This window comes from Sphaerodactylus townsendi, linkage group LG06, assembly GCF_021028975.2.
Source record: "Sphaerodactylus townsendi isolate TG3544 linkage group LG06, MPM_Stown_v2.3, whole genome shotgun sequence".
Taxonomy (NCBI): Eukaryota; Metazoa; Chordata; class Lepidosauria; order Squamata; family Sphaerodactylidae; genus Sphaerodactylus; species Sphaerodactylus townsendi.
Window position 1 is genome coordinate 41267120 of NC_059430.1, and position 16464 is coordinate 41283583.

Sequence of the window (16464 nt, forward strand, 5' to 3'; positions counted from 1 at the left end):
TCCTTGTGAGCAGCTTCTATAATATAAAGCAATTGAAAGATTCTTCCTTGGAGACACTGACAGTTCCAGGAAATCCCCCTCCCTCCCCAAGAAGCCCACTCTCCCACTCTGAAACTTCACATCTATGGCAAAATATTTACCCAAACTCGGGGTCTTGTGACATACAAGTTTGGAACTCTCTGCTGGCCACACAAAGCTTTAAGAATAGAAAACCTCTTAATTAACCACTTTATGCAGATATTGTAAATATATAAATAGATAAGTGATAACAGTATGAAATTCACGAAGAACACAATAAACTTATACAAGTCAGTCACACTGGAGCTAAGCCTCAGGGCCTGAAATCTGTTTTCCATTAAGGACTTAAATTGCTTCAAATCTGTTTTTCTCTCCTCTTTTTTATTTTGTAACATCTGGCTTGATGAACATTTCTGGGGAACGCAAAAGCCTTGTTATGTGTCATTGGGCTGGTCCCAATAAAGGTATTATGTGGATTATCTTCAGTTTTCAAATCCTGGAATGTTCAAAGGAATGTCAGTATGCCTCCAAGCATGTACAGAGTGCATTTCCTAACTACTTAGTAAATATACAGCTATTCCCACATGTTTCTGGTTAGAGCACAGACTAGAATTTCAGTGCTGCTAAAAAAAATAGTGCTGTTTTTATTCATAGCTCTCCACTGTGTATAAAGTGCTTTATAATTCTTTTTTAAAATAACAACTTTTGCCAGATAGGATAAATTGAAAAAATAGCATTGCTGAAAGGAAGCAGAATACATTTCATGGCTGAATGAGGATTTCAACCTGGATCTCCTAGCATTTACTGTATCCAAAACCAATACATCCCTTGGCTTTCTTATAAGCTGTCTTGAACTGGACACATTTCACATCATACACCAATATTTCAAATACAGCTGTTTTTGGGTGGAAGGGACGAGAATAAAACCTAAAAAACAAGAGTATTTTTTTGCTCATCCTCAAATACCAGATCAGCACAACAAAGTGATATTAAATGTTGTTGCTTTGAAGTATAAAAAGCAGAAAACATGAGGGAAAAGGACATTCAGATGGCAACCAGGTGGCTAAATCTAATCAGAGTAAATCTATTACAAGATGGAATAATTAAAATCAGTTACTCCAAAAACGAGGCTTAGAAGCAGCGATTTGCAATGTTAGGTAACATACCTGTTGTTTAATGCCCCCATATAGGGTTTAAAACACAGGGTCAAAACCAATCAGCTACTCACCTCAGAGTGAATGACCAATGAAATAAATATATAAAAATCTGAGAACATTTCCAAAAGGATTCAATATGGTTGCAGAAGTTTTGTAATAAACCCTGTAGCCTTTGCCTTCTGCTTTCCCTTTTTATTTATATTTCACTATATTCTTTAAGCTTTGAATGGCTTACATACTTTTTGACTAAACAAACATGAAATAGCCCGAAAACCACACAGCACCCCATGAAATAGTTTTTTAGGAAAACTGGTAAAGACCCTGCAGTTTATTCTTGAGAGAATGCAGCTGGCCTTTGTTATTCAAGTTCCTGCTGCAAAGGGGGGAGGAGGAGGAGGAAGAGGAAGAAGAAGAATGTAGTGATGCACTGCTGACCCAGCAGCACCGTGGTAGAACGTTGGGACGCCAATGGACCTACGGCCTTGCTGGTCGCACCGCACCCCCACTCCTCATCCCCCTATGAGTCACGGGTCATGAACTGTCTGGCTCAGTCACCGGGCGCAGGGACAATGGTCTTGCCCCCAGGTGAGGATTAGGCTCAGACGCTTACGCTCCTCTCCGCACGTAGCCAGGTGAGATCATGCATCACATGATGATCTCCAGGTCTCCCGGTCTCCCGCTCATCTCCCTACCCACCTCCTTTACACGCCCACAATGAAACCCTAATAAAAGGTGCGAGAGACCAGCACAGGGCAGAGTTGTCAGGATCATGAAATGGGGGGGGGTGGGGGGGGGGGGGGGTGGGGGGGGGGGGGGGTGGGGGGGGGGGGGGGTGGGGGGGGGGGGGGGTGGGGGGGGGGGGGGGTGGGGGGGGGGGGGGGTGGGGGGGGGGGGGGGTGGGGGGGGGGGGGGGTGGGGGGGGGGGGGGGTGGGGGGGGGGGGGGGTGGGGGGGGGGGGGGGTGGGGGGGGGGGGGGGTGGGGGGGGGGGGGGGTGGGGGGGGGGGGGGGTGGGGGGGGGGGGGGGTGGGGGGGGGGGGGGGTGGGGGGGGGGGGGGGTGGGGGGGGGGGGGGGTGGGGGGGGGGGGGGGTGGGGGGGGGGGGGGGTGGGGGGGGGGGGGGGTGGGGGGGGGGGGGGGTGGGGGGGGGGGGGGGTGGGGGGGGGGGGGGGTGGGGGGGGGGGGGGGTGGGGGGGGGGGGGGGTGGGGGGGGGGGGGGGTGGGGGGGGGGGGGGGTGGGGGGGGGGGGGGGTGGGGGGGGGGGGGGGTGGGGGGGGGGGGGGGTGGGGGGGGGGGGGGGTGGGGGGGGGGGGGGGTGGGGGGGGGGGGGGGTGGGGGGGGGGGGGGGTGGGGGGGGGGGGGGGTGGGGGGGGGGGGGGGTGGGGGGGGGGGGGGGTGGGGGGGGGGGGGGGTGGGGGGGGGGGGGGGTGGGGGGGGGGGGGGGTGGGGGGGGGGGGGGGTGGGGGGGGGGGGGGGTGGGGGGGGGGGGGGGTGGGGGGGGGGGGGGGTGGGGGGGGGGGGGGGTGGGGGGGGGGGGGGGTGGGGGGGGGGGGGGGTGGGGGGGGGGGGGGGTGGGGGGGGGGGGGGGTGGGGGGGGGGGGGGGTGGGGGGGGGGGGGGGTGGGGGGGGGGGGGGGTGGGGGGGGGGGGGGGTGGGGGGGGGGGGGGGTGGGGGGGGGGGGGGGTGGGGGGGGGGGGGGGTGGGGGGGGGGGGGGGTGGGGGGGGGGGGGGGTGGGGGGGGGGGGGGGTGGGGGGGGGGGGGGGTGGGGGGGGGGGGGGGTGGGGGGGGGGGGGGGTGGGGGGGGGGGGGGGTGGGGGGGGGGGGGGGTGGGGGGGGGGGGGGGTGGGGGGGGGGGGGGGTGGGGGGGGGGGGGGGTGGGGGGGGGGGGGGGTGGGGGGGGGGGGGGGTGGGGGGGGGGGGGGGTGGGGGGGGGGGGGGGTGGGGGGGGGGGGGGGTGGGGGGGGGGGGGGGTGGGGGGGGGGGGGGGTGGGGGGGGGGGGGGGTGGGGGGGGGGGGGGGTGGGGGGGGGGGGGGGTGGGGGGGGGGGGGGGTGGGGGGGGGGGGGGGTGGGGGGGGGGGGGGGTGGGGGGGGGGGGGGGTGGGGGGGGGGGGGGGTGGGGGGGGGGGGGGGTGGGGGGGGGGGGGGGTGGGGGGGGGGGGGGGTGGGGGGGGGGGGGGGTGGGGGGGGGGGGGGGTGGGGGGGGGGGGGGGTGGGGGGGGGGGGGGGTGGGGGGGGGGGGGGGTGGGGGGGGGGGGGGGTGGGGGGGGGGGGGGGTGGGGGGGGGGGGGGGTGGGGGGGGGGGGGGGTGGGGGGGGGGGGGGGTGGGGGGGGGGGGGGGTGGGGGGGGGGGGGGGTGGGGGGGGGGGGGGGTGGGGGGGGGGGGGGGTGGGGGGGGGGGGGGGTGGGGGGGGGGGGGGGTGGGGGGGGGGGGGGGTGGGGGGGGGGGGGGGTGGGGGGGGGGGGGGGTGGGGGGGGGGGGGGGTGGGGGGGGGGGGGGGTGGGGGGGGGGGGGGGTGGGGGGGGGGGGGGGTGGGGGGGGGGGGGGGTGGGGGGGGGGGGGGGTGGGGGGGGGGGGGGGTGGGGGGGGGGGGGGGTGGGGGGGGGGGGGGGTGGGGGGGGGGGGGGGTGGGGGGGGGGGGGGGTGGGGGGGGGGGGGGGTGGGGGGGGGGGGGGGTGGGGGGGGGGGGGGGTGGGGGGGGGGGGGGGTGGGGGGGGGGGGGGGTGGGGGGGGGGGGGGGTGGGGGGGGGGGGGGGTGGGGGGGGGGGGGGGTGGGGGGGGGGGGGGGTGGGGGGGGGGGGGGGTGGGGGGGGGGGGGGGTGGGGGGGGGGGGGGGTGGGGGGGGGGGGGGGTGGGGGGGGGGGGGGGTGGGGGGGGGGGGGGGTGGGGGGGGGGGGGGGTGGGGGGGGGGGGGGGTGGGGGGGGGGGGGGGTGGGGGGGGGGGGGGGTGGGGGGGGGGGGGGGTGGGGGGGGGGGGGGGTGGGGGGGGGGGGGGGTGGGGGGGGGGGGGGGTGGGGGGGGGGGGGGGTGGGGGGGGGGGGGGGTGGGGGGGGGGGGGGGTGGGGGGGGGGGGGGGTGGGGGGGGGGGGGGGTGGGGGGGGGGGGGGGTGGGGGGGGGGGGGGGTGGGGGGGGGGGGGGGTGGGGGGGGGGGGGGGTGGGGGGGGGGGGGGGTGGGGGGGGGGGGGGGTGGGGGGGGGGGGGGGTGGGGGGGGGGGGGGGTGGGGGGGGGGGGGGGTGGGGGGGGGGGGGGGTGGGGGGGGGGGGGGGTGGGGGGGGGGGGGGGTGGGGGGGGGGGGGGGTGGGGGGGGGGGGGGGTGGGGGGGGGGGGGGGTGGGGGGGGGGGGGGGTGGGGGGGGGGGGGGGTGGGGGGGGGGGGGGGTGGGGGGGGGGGGGGGTGGGGGGGGGGGGGGGTGGGGGGGGGGGGGGGTGGGGGGGGGGGGGGGTGGGGGGGGGGGGGGGTGGGGGGGGGGGGGGGTGGGGGGGGGGGGGGGTGGGGGGGGGGGGGGGTGGGGGGGGGGGGGGGTGGGGGGGGGGGGGGGTGGGGGGGGGGGGGGGTGGGGGGGGGGGGGGGTGGGGGGGGGGGGGGGTGGGGGGGGGGGGGGGTGGGGGGGGGGGGGGGTGGGGGGGGGGGGGGGTGGGGGGGGGGGGGGGTGGGGGGGGGGGGGGGTGGGGGGGGGGGGGGGTGGGGGGGGGGGGGGGTGGGGGGGGGGGGGGGTGGGGGGGGGGGGGGGTGGGGGGGGGGGGGGGTGGGGGGGGGGGGGGGTGGGGGGGGGGGGGACTGCGGCTCTCCAGATGTTCAGGAACTACAATTCCCATCAGCCTCTGTCAGCATGGCCAATTGGCCATGCTGGTAGGGGCTGATGGGAATTGTAGTTCCTGAACATCTGGAGAGCCGCAGGTTCCCTACCCCTGGTCTGGATGGTAATTTCCCCCATTGTAGCAAGAACCACATGTAACACTGATTCATAAAGAAGGAAGTGATCCAGAATTACCACAATCATACAGATCAATATAATAGATTATGAGCTATTTGTGACAATAATGGTGACCAGACTGAGAAAATGTATACATAACTTGATTCATGAAAATCAGACTGGTTTGTACCTAAAAGATATATGGAAGATAATGTTTGATTTGTAATTAACACTATTGAATTTGTTAAACCCAAGAAGAAAACATTATTCATGTTTTGGACACATAGAAAGCATTTGATAAAGGTCCATAAATTGTTATGTTACAAGCACTATAGAGCATTTAAAATGTGGACTAAGATTTTTTTAGTTGACTGCAGAGAATATATACTAAACAAAAAATGAGAATATTAATTAATGGCACTCTTACAGATTGACTGCAAATTGAAAAGGAACATCTTGCCATTTCCCCCTGCAAATTGATCATTGTGTCCATTATTATTTATTTTGGTACTTGAACTTTTGGAGACAAAGATCAAACAAGGCTAAGGAATTAGAGGTTTGCAAATAGACAGAGAAGATGATGAGCGAAAATTTCAACAGTCTCTGCTGGAAATTCAGAAAGAAGTTGGGTCATTTTTTTCACATATGGTGGACTTGTAAAAAAGTACTGGTTAGATGCACATGCAAAAAATACTGAAGATCAGTTTTCCATTTGCCACAATGTTATTCGAAATTCTTCCAATTTTCCAAAGAAACTTAAACAATTATGTTTGTATTTGTTAAAAGCAGCCAGAGTAACAGTGTCAGTGTTATTGATATGTTTGAAGTCAAGTCTACAAATAATTGTTCAATTGACATATACAAGTGGGTGATATTTGAATAACAGAATGTTAGGTAAAATAAGTAAGAAGGAAGGTTCTCTCCTAAGTTTGTTTAAATTATATTGAATGTCACGGTCCATGCTATTGGTTTATATAGATGTATACTGGGTTTTTTGTTAAATGGTTTGATGTTCTTATTAATTTTCTTTTGTTTGTGTGCTTTTATATGGATAAAAATCAATTAATTTTTTAAAGGAGGGGGCCGCCCAGCTGTTCTTCAAGATGGCAAACAAATCACAAATGCCGACTAAGGGTCTGTAGCAAATGTCAAACTGCACATCCTTCCGTAAAAGGGATGGCAATTTGCAAAGCCATTCCGTACTCTCGCCATGCAGCAGAAAAAAAAGACCCTGCGTAATAATCAGTCCGGCTGCAGACTCCTCTCTGATCCGATCTCTTTAGCAGGCGAGCTTTAGCTAGCTGAACCCGTCGGCCTTCTTCGATTAAAGGCCTGCCTCACAGCCATTTCCCCCGCAAAGTCAGACCACCGGACCCACTACCCGCTGCAGAAACAGGCGCTGCAAACTTCTTCGAGCGGCTCGGTCCAGCTTCGGCTGATTGGCCGGCTAGAGAGGAGGGGCGTGGCCAAGAGGGCCGGGCTCCCTGTGCCCCAGATTGGCCGGTTCCCGCCCAGCCTTTCCCGCTTTCCCCAGCCACTGAGTGGGTTTGATTAGGAATACGGCCCCGGGGAGGCTCCGCGGCTCTTGTGATTTCCAGGGAGAGGGAAAAAACACAGCCTGCTTTGGGCGCTCAGTCCCACGCCCGCCGCTCCACGTGGCCCCTCCTCGGGGGAAGCAAAGAGGATCGTGCTACCCCCTCCCTGCTAGATGTCCAGCTGCAACGCGCTAGGGGGTCCCGCTGCCATGGATTTCCCAGAGGTCCTGAAGTCTTTGCTGGAGTATTCATTGCCTTGGACGGGCAATCTGAAAGGTATGTCCCTAAGCCTCGGAAGGGAAAGGGGACGGCAAGGAAGGTGGTCACTTCTGTACTTTCTTGGGAAGACTCGGGTACCTGCGACTGTCCCGCTGCCAGAGCAAAGTCAGGAGAAATGGCGCGTCTGGGCTGTTTTGGGTCACATTTCTGCTCGGCTCTGCATTGTGCGCGTGGCTTCCGCGGGGGTAAGATCGTCCTGACAAATTGGTGACACCAGTTGCGATGAATCCCACCCCCAGTATGTCTCTACCCGAAGAAAATTCTGGACCTTTTCTTCTTGGGGATCGATTCGCGCCGTCGGTCTGTTCTGAAAAATAACCCGCGAAACGCTATTCCGTCCCCCCGGGTATCTTACTAAGAGCGACTCGGCCACTTATTCCTCGTACTGCTGAAAGTTGTTCAGCGAGGAGGTTTTGTGCTGAAGCAAGGATTGCAGCCTGCCGGTGGTGAAACCAGGTGGGGGAGGCAGGAGTTGCTTCCTTCCCTTTGGATCTTTTCTAGCCTGCTATTATTAGAGGGAAGGAAGGGACAATCATACATTTACAAAGTGGGACTTCCCAGGCTAGTATGGCATAAGTGTACACGAGTTGGAACTGTGATGAAATTCGAAAAACTCCTTTTCTGCATGCTTTTATTTGGTTACTTGAATTCCTGAGCACTGGTTTGGAGTACTTGCAAATACTATGTACCTTAGATCTGCTAGAATCATACCAGGGGAAAGAGATCCTCAGTGACAGAATACATCATTTGCTTTCAAAAATTCTGGGGTTCAGGTGCTGCTGATACTTGTTTTCTGGGAGGACTGCTGCCAGCCCAATGGGATAGAACTGAGTTGGGTGGGGTCGAGTGACCTAAAGTGGTATGAAGCAAATATGTGCTCCAAGAGAAACCTCAACCCCTAAAATCTGAAAATGTTACACAATTTAGTTGCAGTTACACTTTACAGGGTTCTTCAGTGTTTGTAGGTCAGCTTCTGAGAGCAAAGTTCTTGAGTTGCTCTCCTAGGGATTCCCTGGATAGGGTATAATTGTGGTCAAGAACTCCTGGTTATTTTACCCATGTTGATGTTCACATAAGAACATAAGAACTAGCCTGCTGGATCAGACTAGAGTTCATCTAGTCCAGCATTCTGCTTCTCACAGTGGCCCACCAGGTGCCTTTGGGAGCTCACATGCAGGATGTGAAAGCAATGGCCTTCTGCTGCTGCTGCTCCTGAGCACCTGGTCTGCTAAGGCATTTGCAATCTGAGATCAAGGAGGATCAAGATTGGTAGCCATAGATTGACTTCTCCATAAATCTGTCCAAGCCCTTTTTAAAGCTATCCAGGTTAGTGGCCATCACCACCTCCTGTGGCAGCATATTCCAAACACCAATCACACATTGTGTGAAGAAGTGTTTCCTTTGATTAGTCCTAATTCTTCCCCCCAGCATTTTCAATGAATGCCCCCTGGTTCTAGTATTGTGAGAAAGAGAGAAAAATTTCTCTCTGTCAACATTTTCTACCCCATGCATAATTTTATAGACTCCAATCATATCCCCCCTCAGACGTCTCCTCTCCAAGCTAAAGAGTCCCAAACGCTGCAGCCTCTCCTCATAAGGAAGGTGCTCCAATCCTTCAATCATCCACGTTGCCCTTCTCTGCACTTTTTCTATCTCTTCAACATCCTTTTTGAGATGTGGCGACCAGAACTGAACACAGTACTCCAAGTGCGGTCGCACCACGGCTTTATATAAGGGCATGACAATCCTTGCAGTTTTATTATCAACTCCTTTGTGCAACACAATGTGCAACTCCTTTGTGCAACACAATCACTTATGCAACACAATGGATTAATTCAGGGGTGTCCAACTCTGGCACTTCAGATGTTCATGGACTACAATTTCCATCAGTTCCTGCTGTCATGGCCAATTGCCCATGCCAGCAGAGTCTGATGGGGATTGTAGTCCATGAGCATCTGAAGCGCCAGAGTTGGTCACCCCTGGGTTAATGTAACAGAAAAAGGCAGGTCAGGGAGGATGTCATTGTGTCAGTGGGAAGGAAATGCCCACAAATCTCAGCTAAGTATGTGGTTTGATAATTTACATATTTTCATTGTTGGGAATCCCCTCTCCCCCCTTGCATTCTTTTTAGTCTTGGGGCAATTATCTGCCTACCTAAAATGAAGATAACTGTCTTGTCCCCGGGGCTCCCTGGTGGCACTATAAAAATCTGATTGGAAACACAAGTGAGTAGCTCTGAAAGCCAGCATTCAGATCTGAATGATAGACCAACATGAAGGATTGTATGTGTGTGTGGAATCGTACAGAAAGGAAAATCAAGGGGCTCTTTGAGGCCAATGATTAGCCTCAGTTGGACATGGTTTATTTTGGCTGCTTTGAAGCTAGATTCTTGGATTATGATACCATGGCAACACCCTTGAGAGAGCCCTTCCTATCTCTTAGCCAAACAGCCTTCCGCCCTTCCACGGCTTTGTGAACTGGAGTGCTTACTTACCCAAATATAAAATACTTTTCTGTGATTGGGAGAAAAGTAGGAGAAACATATTAAAAGTTAATTAGAGCAAATTCTGATTTATTCCTCTCCAACCCCAACAAGTACATAGTCCCGTATCCTCTCCTAAGACCCAATAATCTTTGTACACATTGGCTTGTTGCATCGGAGCTGAACTTCTTGCTGTCCAGCATAAAATGAAATACCCCATCACAAGTTTCACTGTGAAGCAATTACTATCCTCACCTTCCCCAGTATTCTCTCACATTCCATTCATGACTAGTGTTAAAACTAAACAGAAACAGAAGCTGACAGGCTGACCTAAGCAAACCATAAGGATGCACCAAGACTTAACACACTGCCTTCAGCAGTTGAAATATTTGATTCCAGAGGAAGCTTAATTAAAAGATCCTACAAAAACCTCTAGCATTACTGGTCCAACAAATCTGTAGAATCAATCCTTGTGCATTTTTTTTGCTGTGTGGGAGGCTTCATAGAAAGCACCTGCTGTCCCTAATGACTGTACTGCCACTTTGAACATCAAACCCTGCTATGAGCAACACCATATGCCTGGAGTTAAACACAATGGATGTAATCACGGTCAAGAAGTTAACCAAATGAGACAACTTCTGCTGTGCCAAAAATTTTAAAAAATCACTCGGTGAACCCATGTGATGCTGGGTGAACAAGTCCTTCCCTGTGTGGAGTTCTACACATCTGTCATCTTGTTTAAAACAAACCAAATCGCCTTGCCAGTATTAGCATGCCAGAGGTCTTTGGCACGAACAGGCTGTCTGCTGACATTGTGTGCATAACAGCTGAGGACCAGCTTAAATGAGTTGTAATGTGTGTGAAAGCCCCACATGTTAGTTTTCGTTTGTCCAGCATCCTGTTCAAAAATGGGGCATGACAGAAGATTGTTTTCTGTTTGGATGCAGCTGCCCTCTGCTGGATAAAATACTCTATATTATTAGTCAGGTTAAATTGCATGGGCATCTTACCTAGGGTCCAATGCTACAAGGCCCTAAAATCTGCAAATGTTACACAATTCAGTTGTGGTTACACTTTACCGAAGGCTTCAAGTGTTTGTTTCTTAAATGTCATTATTACTTCTATTATATTATAGTCTCCTTTACTAAAGGGTTCCTGCTTGATTTTGGTACATTATGCTTATCTCTTTATATTTTTCTTTTAATCTGTTTAGGACAGGTCTCTGTAGAACAGAACAGAACAGAAAGCCTTTATTGGCATATTAAAAAACACAATAGCTACAAAACAAACCAATACAGCAAAACACATCCAATGCAAACCCACATGACACATCGATCCATGTTCACATCTTCAACAAAAAGAAGGCCCCCAGTTCTCATTCCACTGGGCCCGAACCACCCAACAACAAGCAAACTCTGTCTGCATCATACTGGCCATGCCTGTCACGATTACTATCAGCAAGAGACAGAAACCGAAACACATATTAAATCTAAAATTAACACCACAGATAAACACCTCAGAGCTGCTACAGAGACATGCCAAACTCCCAGGTCAATAAACTGCAGCATAGCAACAAAACACCAAAGCAAGGTGGCGTGATAAGGAAGGGAGAAGTTAATTACTTATGCTCTAAACATACTTAGACCCATTGCTGGATTATTTGCATTCAATTATTTCAAGGAGAAAGTTTGCCACAATCTCAGGGTTGGTATTATTCAGAAGAATTGGAATTGCAACCAAGTCAGCAGGGGCCATGGTGAGTAGTGGTATGGAATTTACATATCGATCTCTGACTCCCTTGGTTCTCGAGCAGTGAAACAGAGAATGGGCTATGGTTTCAATCTGCGTTTGGTTGCAGGAACATAATCTTTGAGTTTTATCAAGACTATTGAACCTGCCACGTAAAAAAGCGGAGGGCATAACATTAAATCTGGCAAGCGTCAAGGCTCGCCGATGTGTTGGGTTAACCAGAGTAATTAAATAGTTAGCCATTTGGCCTTGGATCGGGGGTATTGCTAGATTAAGTGGTGAGCATGTCCTTTTTGCTGCCTTGGTCAGTGTTTGGAATTCCACATCAAGCAGTTTCACTTTCAGGGTGTTATAAGCCTCTTAATTAGCGGTGAAAACGCACTGAGCGATTCCAAGGATAAACCAATGGTTTCAATTTTGTTTTTGATAATGTTTGACCATTACGTTGAAGTTTGCTATCTTGTAGAAAAGAGTGAATGAAACTGGAGGAGTCCTGTTGATAATGTATTTTTGCAGGCCAATATTTGAATGCTCTTAAACCAAGCCAAGGTCAGAAAGTGGTCTATTAAAGTTTCCAGACAGAATAGCAGCAAAGGGGAACACAGTTGGGTAGGCCAAAATTGCGTGTAGAAATTTGGATTGTAGAGTGTTAATGGTTTTGTTAACTGCAGAGGTCCAAATTGGGGACCGATATAATATCTGTGCTCCGACTTTTTGGCATTAAATGCCTTAACTGCTGCAGGTATATATCTATTACCAGTGTTGTAAAAGAAACGGGGAGACTGCTCTATACTGGCAGCTATTGGAGGCCATGGTTGAGGAAGGATTGCGATGCGGGCGCCAAGACAGATTATAAGAGAAGGTGATTCCTAGGTATTTAAATTGTTTGACCTGCTTCAGAGTAATATTATTGACTTCCCACTTATTGCATCCTTCAGCCGTCTGTTGAAAAAGAGCTAAAATTTTGGATTTATTTATGAATTAATCTCCAGTTTATTGGTTTTACAATACTGGATCCATCGCTTCATCAAGCGGAGAAGGCCCACTTTAGATCTTAAGAAATTAAAACTGCATCATCCGCATATAGCAGTAATGGTATTGACAGTACATTTTACAGAATAGGAGGATGACTATTGGTTTCTGATAATGGAATAAATCGATTCAAAAAAAATGATATTGAACAGTGTGGGGGCTAGTATGCCTTCTTAGCCAGACTCCTTTAAGTGATTAGATGTTTTCTGTTAGCAGGCCCTCTTGCGAGCATTTGACACAGCAAGATGTATTCGAGTGGAGTTGTTGGATCAGGAGAACGAGTCTTGGGTCAATTCTTAAAACCCGGAGTTTCTGCCATAGAAGTTCTCTAAAGATGGGGTCAAAGGCTCCCTTGAGGTCCAATGAATGATGCATATGGTAAAATACTTTCCCATGGTAACATACTTGTTAAGCTAGATATAGAAACAAAAAATAGGGCGTGATCTACAGTTGATTTGCCTTTACTGGGAAGCCAATTTTGCTCAGCTCCAAGAATTTTATTGTGTACCAGCCAAGATTCTATTTTTGTTCAACAGGAATTTGGAGTAAATCTTTCCAGGCGCTGATAAAGAGAGCAATCGGAAGTTATTGTGAAATTTGTAGAATCGCCGGATCTCCTTTTTTTGTATATCGACACAAGTATGGCAGAAAGCCAAGATTTAGGGATTTGGCCTGAGTTGTTGACATGGGTAAAAAGCGCTGCTAGCAATTCAGCCCACCAGTTCGAATTTGGTTTGAAGATTTCTGAAATAAGTGCATCAGGGCCTGGGGGCTTTCCCCTCTTTCATATTATCAATCAAGATGGTAACTTCTGCAGGAGTAACTGGAGGCCAAATAGGGAGTTAGGGTCAGTGTCTGGCCAGTCAATTTCATTAGATGTCTGATCATGAAAGAGGTTTGAGAAATAATTAAAACCACCTGTCTGGGGAGATAGAAGAGGTAGAAAGCTTATACAGGCCTGTGGTGTTATTTACCAATGCCCAGAAGCACTTTGCATCCTTGGCAATGGAGGCTTGTAATAGTTTATTCCATTGCAATATTACAAAATCTTGGTGCTTCTGTTTGGTTAAGGTTTTGAATTCATATTTAAGAGTGGCAATTTGAGACAAAATGTCCTTGGAGCCCGTGTAAAGCGATAATACCTATATAGGGCTTTCAGATATTGTTGTTGTAAGTAATACAGTCTCTGTCAAACCAATCCCTTTTCCCCCGCAGATTGCTCGTATCTTGATTAGTAATGGCAGAGTGTTGGTAAATGGAGGCATTTATAAAAGTTTTGATTAATTGTTCATAACTAGAAATGCTGAAAGTAGGTAGCTCAGTGTTAGTTATGGAATTTTTGAGAGTAGTGGTCAAAGGGGAGTTAAACCAAGCCATTATTTTGGACTTGGCATGTGAGGAGACAGGTCTCTGTAATATGAGAACTAGGAGTTAAGAGCTTCTCCTTAACAATCTGTGGTCATATGCCTGCAGACAATAATCAAGGGAGAATGTTTCTCATGTTCTCCTAGGGTTCAGAGTCCTATCCAATGGAGCTGGTATCAGTTTTTCCAGCCACTTAGATTTGTGGCATCCTCTACCTGTACTTGAGATTCCCTCAGTGTATAGATTGCTGGCCTCCCCTTGGGTCAGGGCCTTTATGGTGGAACACTCTTCCTCCAGTTGTCCAGGCCCTGCAGGATCTTGGTGAATTCCGCAGGGCCTGTAAGACTGAGTTGTTCCACCGGGTGTTTGGAGCGTCCAGCTGCTGATTGAGGTGCCCCCTTTATTCTCCTGTGTTTGGAATCCCTTTACCATCTAAAGGCCCACATTTTTTTTAATCCCCTTGTTTGGGAGGGTTTTAATAAGGGTTTATTGCTGGACGCTGTTTTATTATGTTGACCGCCGTGTTTTAATTTAATGGGTTTTAGCTGGATATGTTGTAAAGTTATGTTGTGCACCGCCCAGAGCCCTCCAGGGGTAAGGAGGTATATAAAACCAACCAACCAAATAAATAATTCAATAATTAAATAGAAGAAGCCATTGTGTGCTATTACCAAAAGCAGGGACCTAGAGGTAAAACAGCTGGCATAGCAGAATTGGAGAAAATTTGGAAGGAAAAGAGATAATTTGGAAGGAAAACTGAGAGATAATGGTGCTGTGGGGCATTAAAAGTGAGAAAGAGTTAGATGACTAAAAGATGTCCAGGAGCCCTAGAAGCAGAAAAACAAGGAAATGGGAGGGTACTCGAGGTGCACAAAGAAAGAAGGGACAACAATGTGTGATGAAAAGAGGAAACAAAGGTCTCACCAGCCTTGGAATCAAGCCTCTCTCTTGCTAGAGTGGCTTTTCACATCAACACAAGTTGTCTATGATTGAAATGTTAGTGATATAAAAACAAAAAGAGTTCAGATGAAGTCATGGTTACATAGGTCCAAATTAAGACTCAGTGGACATATTAATTGTCTATTCCTCCTTCTCTCCCGCCGCCCCCCTCCCCCCCGCCACTGCCATTCAGTCTTCACTGGGGAATAAAACATATGTGGAAAAGAGGGAGATGGGAAGCAGTAAACTTTCTGCTACTTTTCCAACTTTTTGCTAGTTGTCCCAATCAACTCTCTCAAGAAGCTTTTGACTCAGGGTCTGAGACAAATACACATTCCTTTTCCGCCATGGACCAAAAACTGTTTAGAGAGATGATTTAGAAGTTGAAAACTTGGTGGCAAAGAAAGGCTTCTCTTTAATGGATGTAACTGTTTTAATTTATTATCCTGAGGCATACACATCACAGCACGCACTACCTTGAAGGAAGTTTTCCCTGTTGTGTTAGGTAGCAGAGGCGTAACTAGAAGGGGGAAGGAGGGTGTCTTGCCCAGGGTGCACACCAGTGGGGGTGGAAAATCTCTGCAGAAGTTGGGGCTTGCAAGGTCTCCTGGGAAGTGTAGTTCCCACCAGGCTGCTTTTAAAGACTGCTTTTAAACTAAGGTACGTAGAGGGGAAGAGGGCAGGGTGGGGCGCCATTTTGCCCCGGGCACCATTCTCTACCCCCCCTCCCCACGCCTCTGTTAGGTAGCGTTCAATAGCAGAACAAATCATAATTCAGTAAGGTCCAAAAGCCCAGTGTTAGATCATTAAAGGTGCGTTTGTAAACAAGTGGAACCTTTTAAGAACATTGGTTCTGATTATTTCCCTTAAGTTTCACACCACATAATAATAGAAGACTCCTCATGAGCAAAGTTTGTTGTTCAGCATGCACAACAGAATATAAGGACTTGAAGGAGGGACAGTTTTGTCTTGACAGCAAAGTAGTATTAAGAAGGGCTTAGCAGGGCATTGTGCAAAGGTTTCAAGCTGGACATTGGAAACACAGATGTTGTCTTCATCATAATCAATCTTGATCTTCATTGGAGGAGATTTATTTATTTATTTAAAATATTTATTAGCTGTCTTTTCCCCCTGCAGGACGCAAGACAGTTTAGACTATAAATAACACATTAAAAATAATAAAATCCAAATTGTGGATTGTATTGCTGCTACTGTTTTTATTGATTTATGTATTTTAATGATATTATTCAATGTTTTTTGTATTTTGATATTTATTGCCCGTATACTGCTCTGAGCCTTTGGGGAAGAGCGGTTTATTAAGTCGAGTTGTTGTTGTTGTTGTTGTTGTTGTTGTTGTTGTTGTTGTTGTTGTTGTAGATTTTACAGCTGCCAGATCTTTAGCTGGTTGTTGGCCTTCATTACAATTCGAGCCTCACCCAGAGGCCTAGGAAGTTGTAATGTATCGGCGTAGTATTCGTGCGGATTATTATTATTATTATTATTATTATTATTATTATTATTATTATTATTATTCAAAACAGTTATACACAGCAAACAAGATCAATATGCTGGATTTTGTATTACATCACCGTACGGACACTTCCCAAGCATCTAGGACTGTGTGATGTATCTACGAATAATGCGTGCAGAGCCGAGTAGGGTGGCCTTTTGCAGCTGACATATGGTGATTTTGTCAGCACCAATTGTTTTTAAAGTGCCGTTCAAGGAAATCTTTAGGCACTGCACCCAATGTGCCGATCACCACTGGGACCACCTTTACTGGTTTTATTACCAGAGTCTTTTGTAGATTCAAATCAACTTAGAAATCCTCGTTATCGTTAATAAGTTTTTTTTTCCAGTTAGCTTCTCATCAATCCTTCTGTCACCAGGAATTGCAACATCAAAGCTTCATCCACACTTCCTTTTTTTCCACAATCGTGAGGTCCAGAATTATTGTGTTCCAAAACTTTCGTCAGTCTGAATTGGGTGGTCCCAG

At 51.4% G+C, this 16464-nt stretch overlaps 2 protein-coding genes across 2 annotated transcripts in view; both read left to right on the plus strand.

Moving 5' to 3' along the window:
• ZC3H7B (zinc finger CCCH-type containing 7B) overlaps positions 1-6642 on the plus strand; it is a 73305-nt gene extending 66663 nt beyond the window's left edge. The window contains exon 24 of the mRNA XM_048501537.1: positions 6418-6642. Within this exon, the coding sequence (XP_048357494.1) occupies positions 6418-6642 (225 nt within the window). The remainder of the gene's footprint in view (positions 1-6417) is intronic.
• TEF (TEF transcription factor, PAR bZIP family member) overlaps positions 6602-16464 on the plus strand; it is a 34594-nt gene continuing 24731 nt past the window's right edge. Inside the window, exon 1 of the mRNA XM_048499363.1 lies at positions 6602-6898. Coding sequence (XP_048355320.1) covers positions 6796-6898 — 103 coding nt within the window. The 5' untranslated portion in view covers positions 6602-6795. The remainder of the gene's footprint in view (positions 6899-16464) is intronic.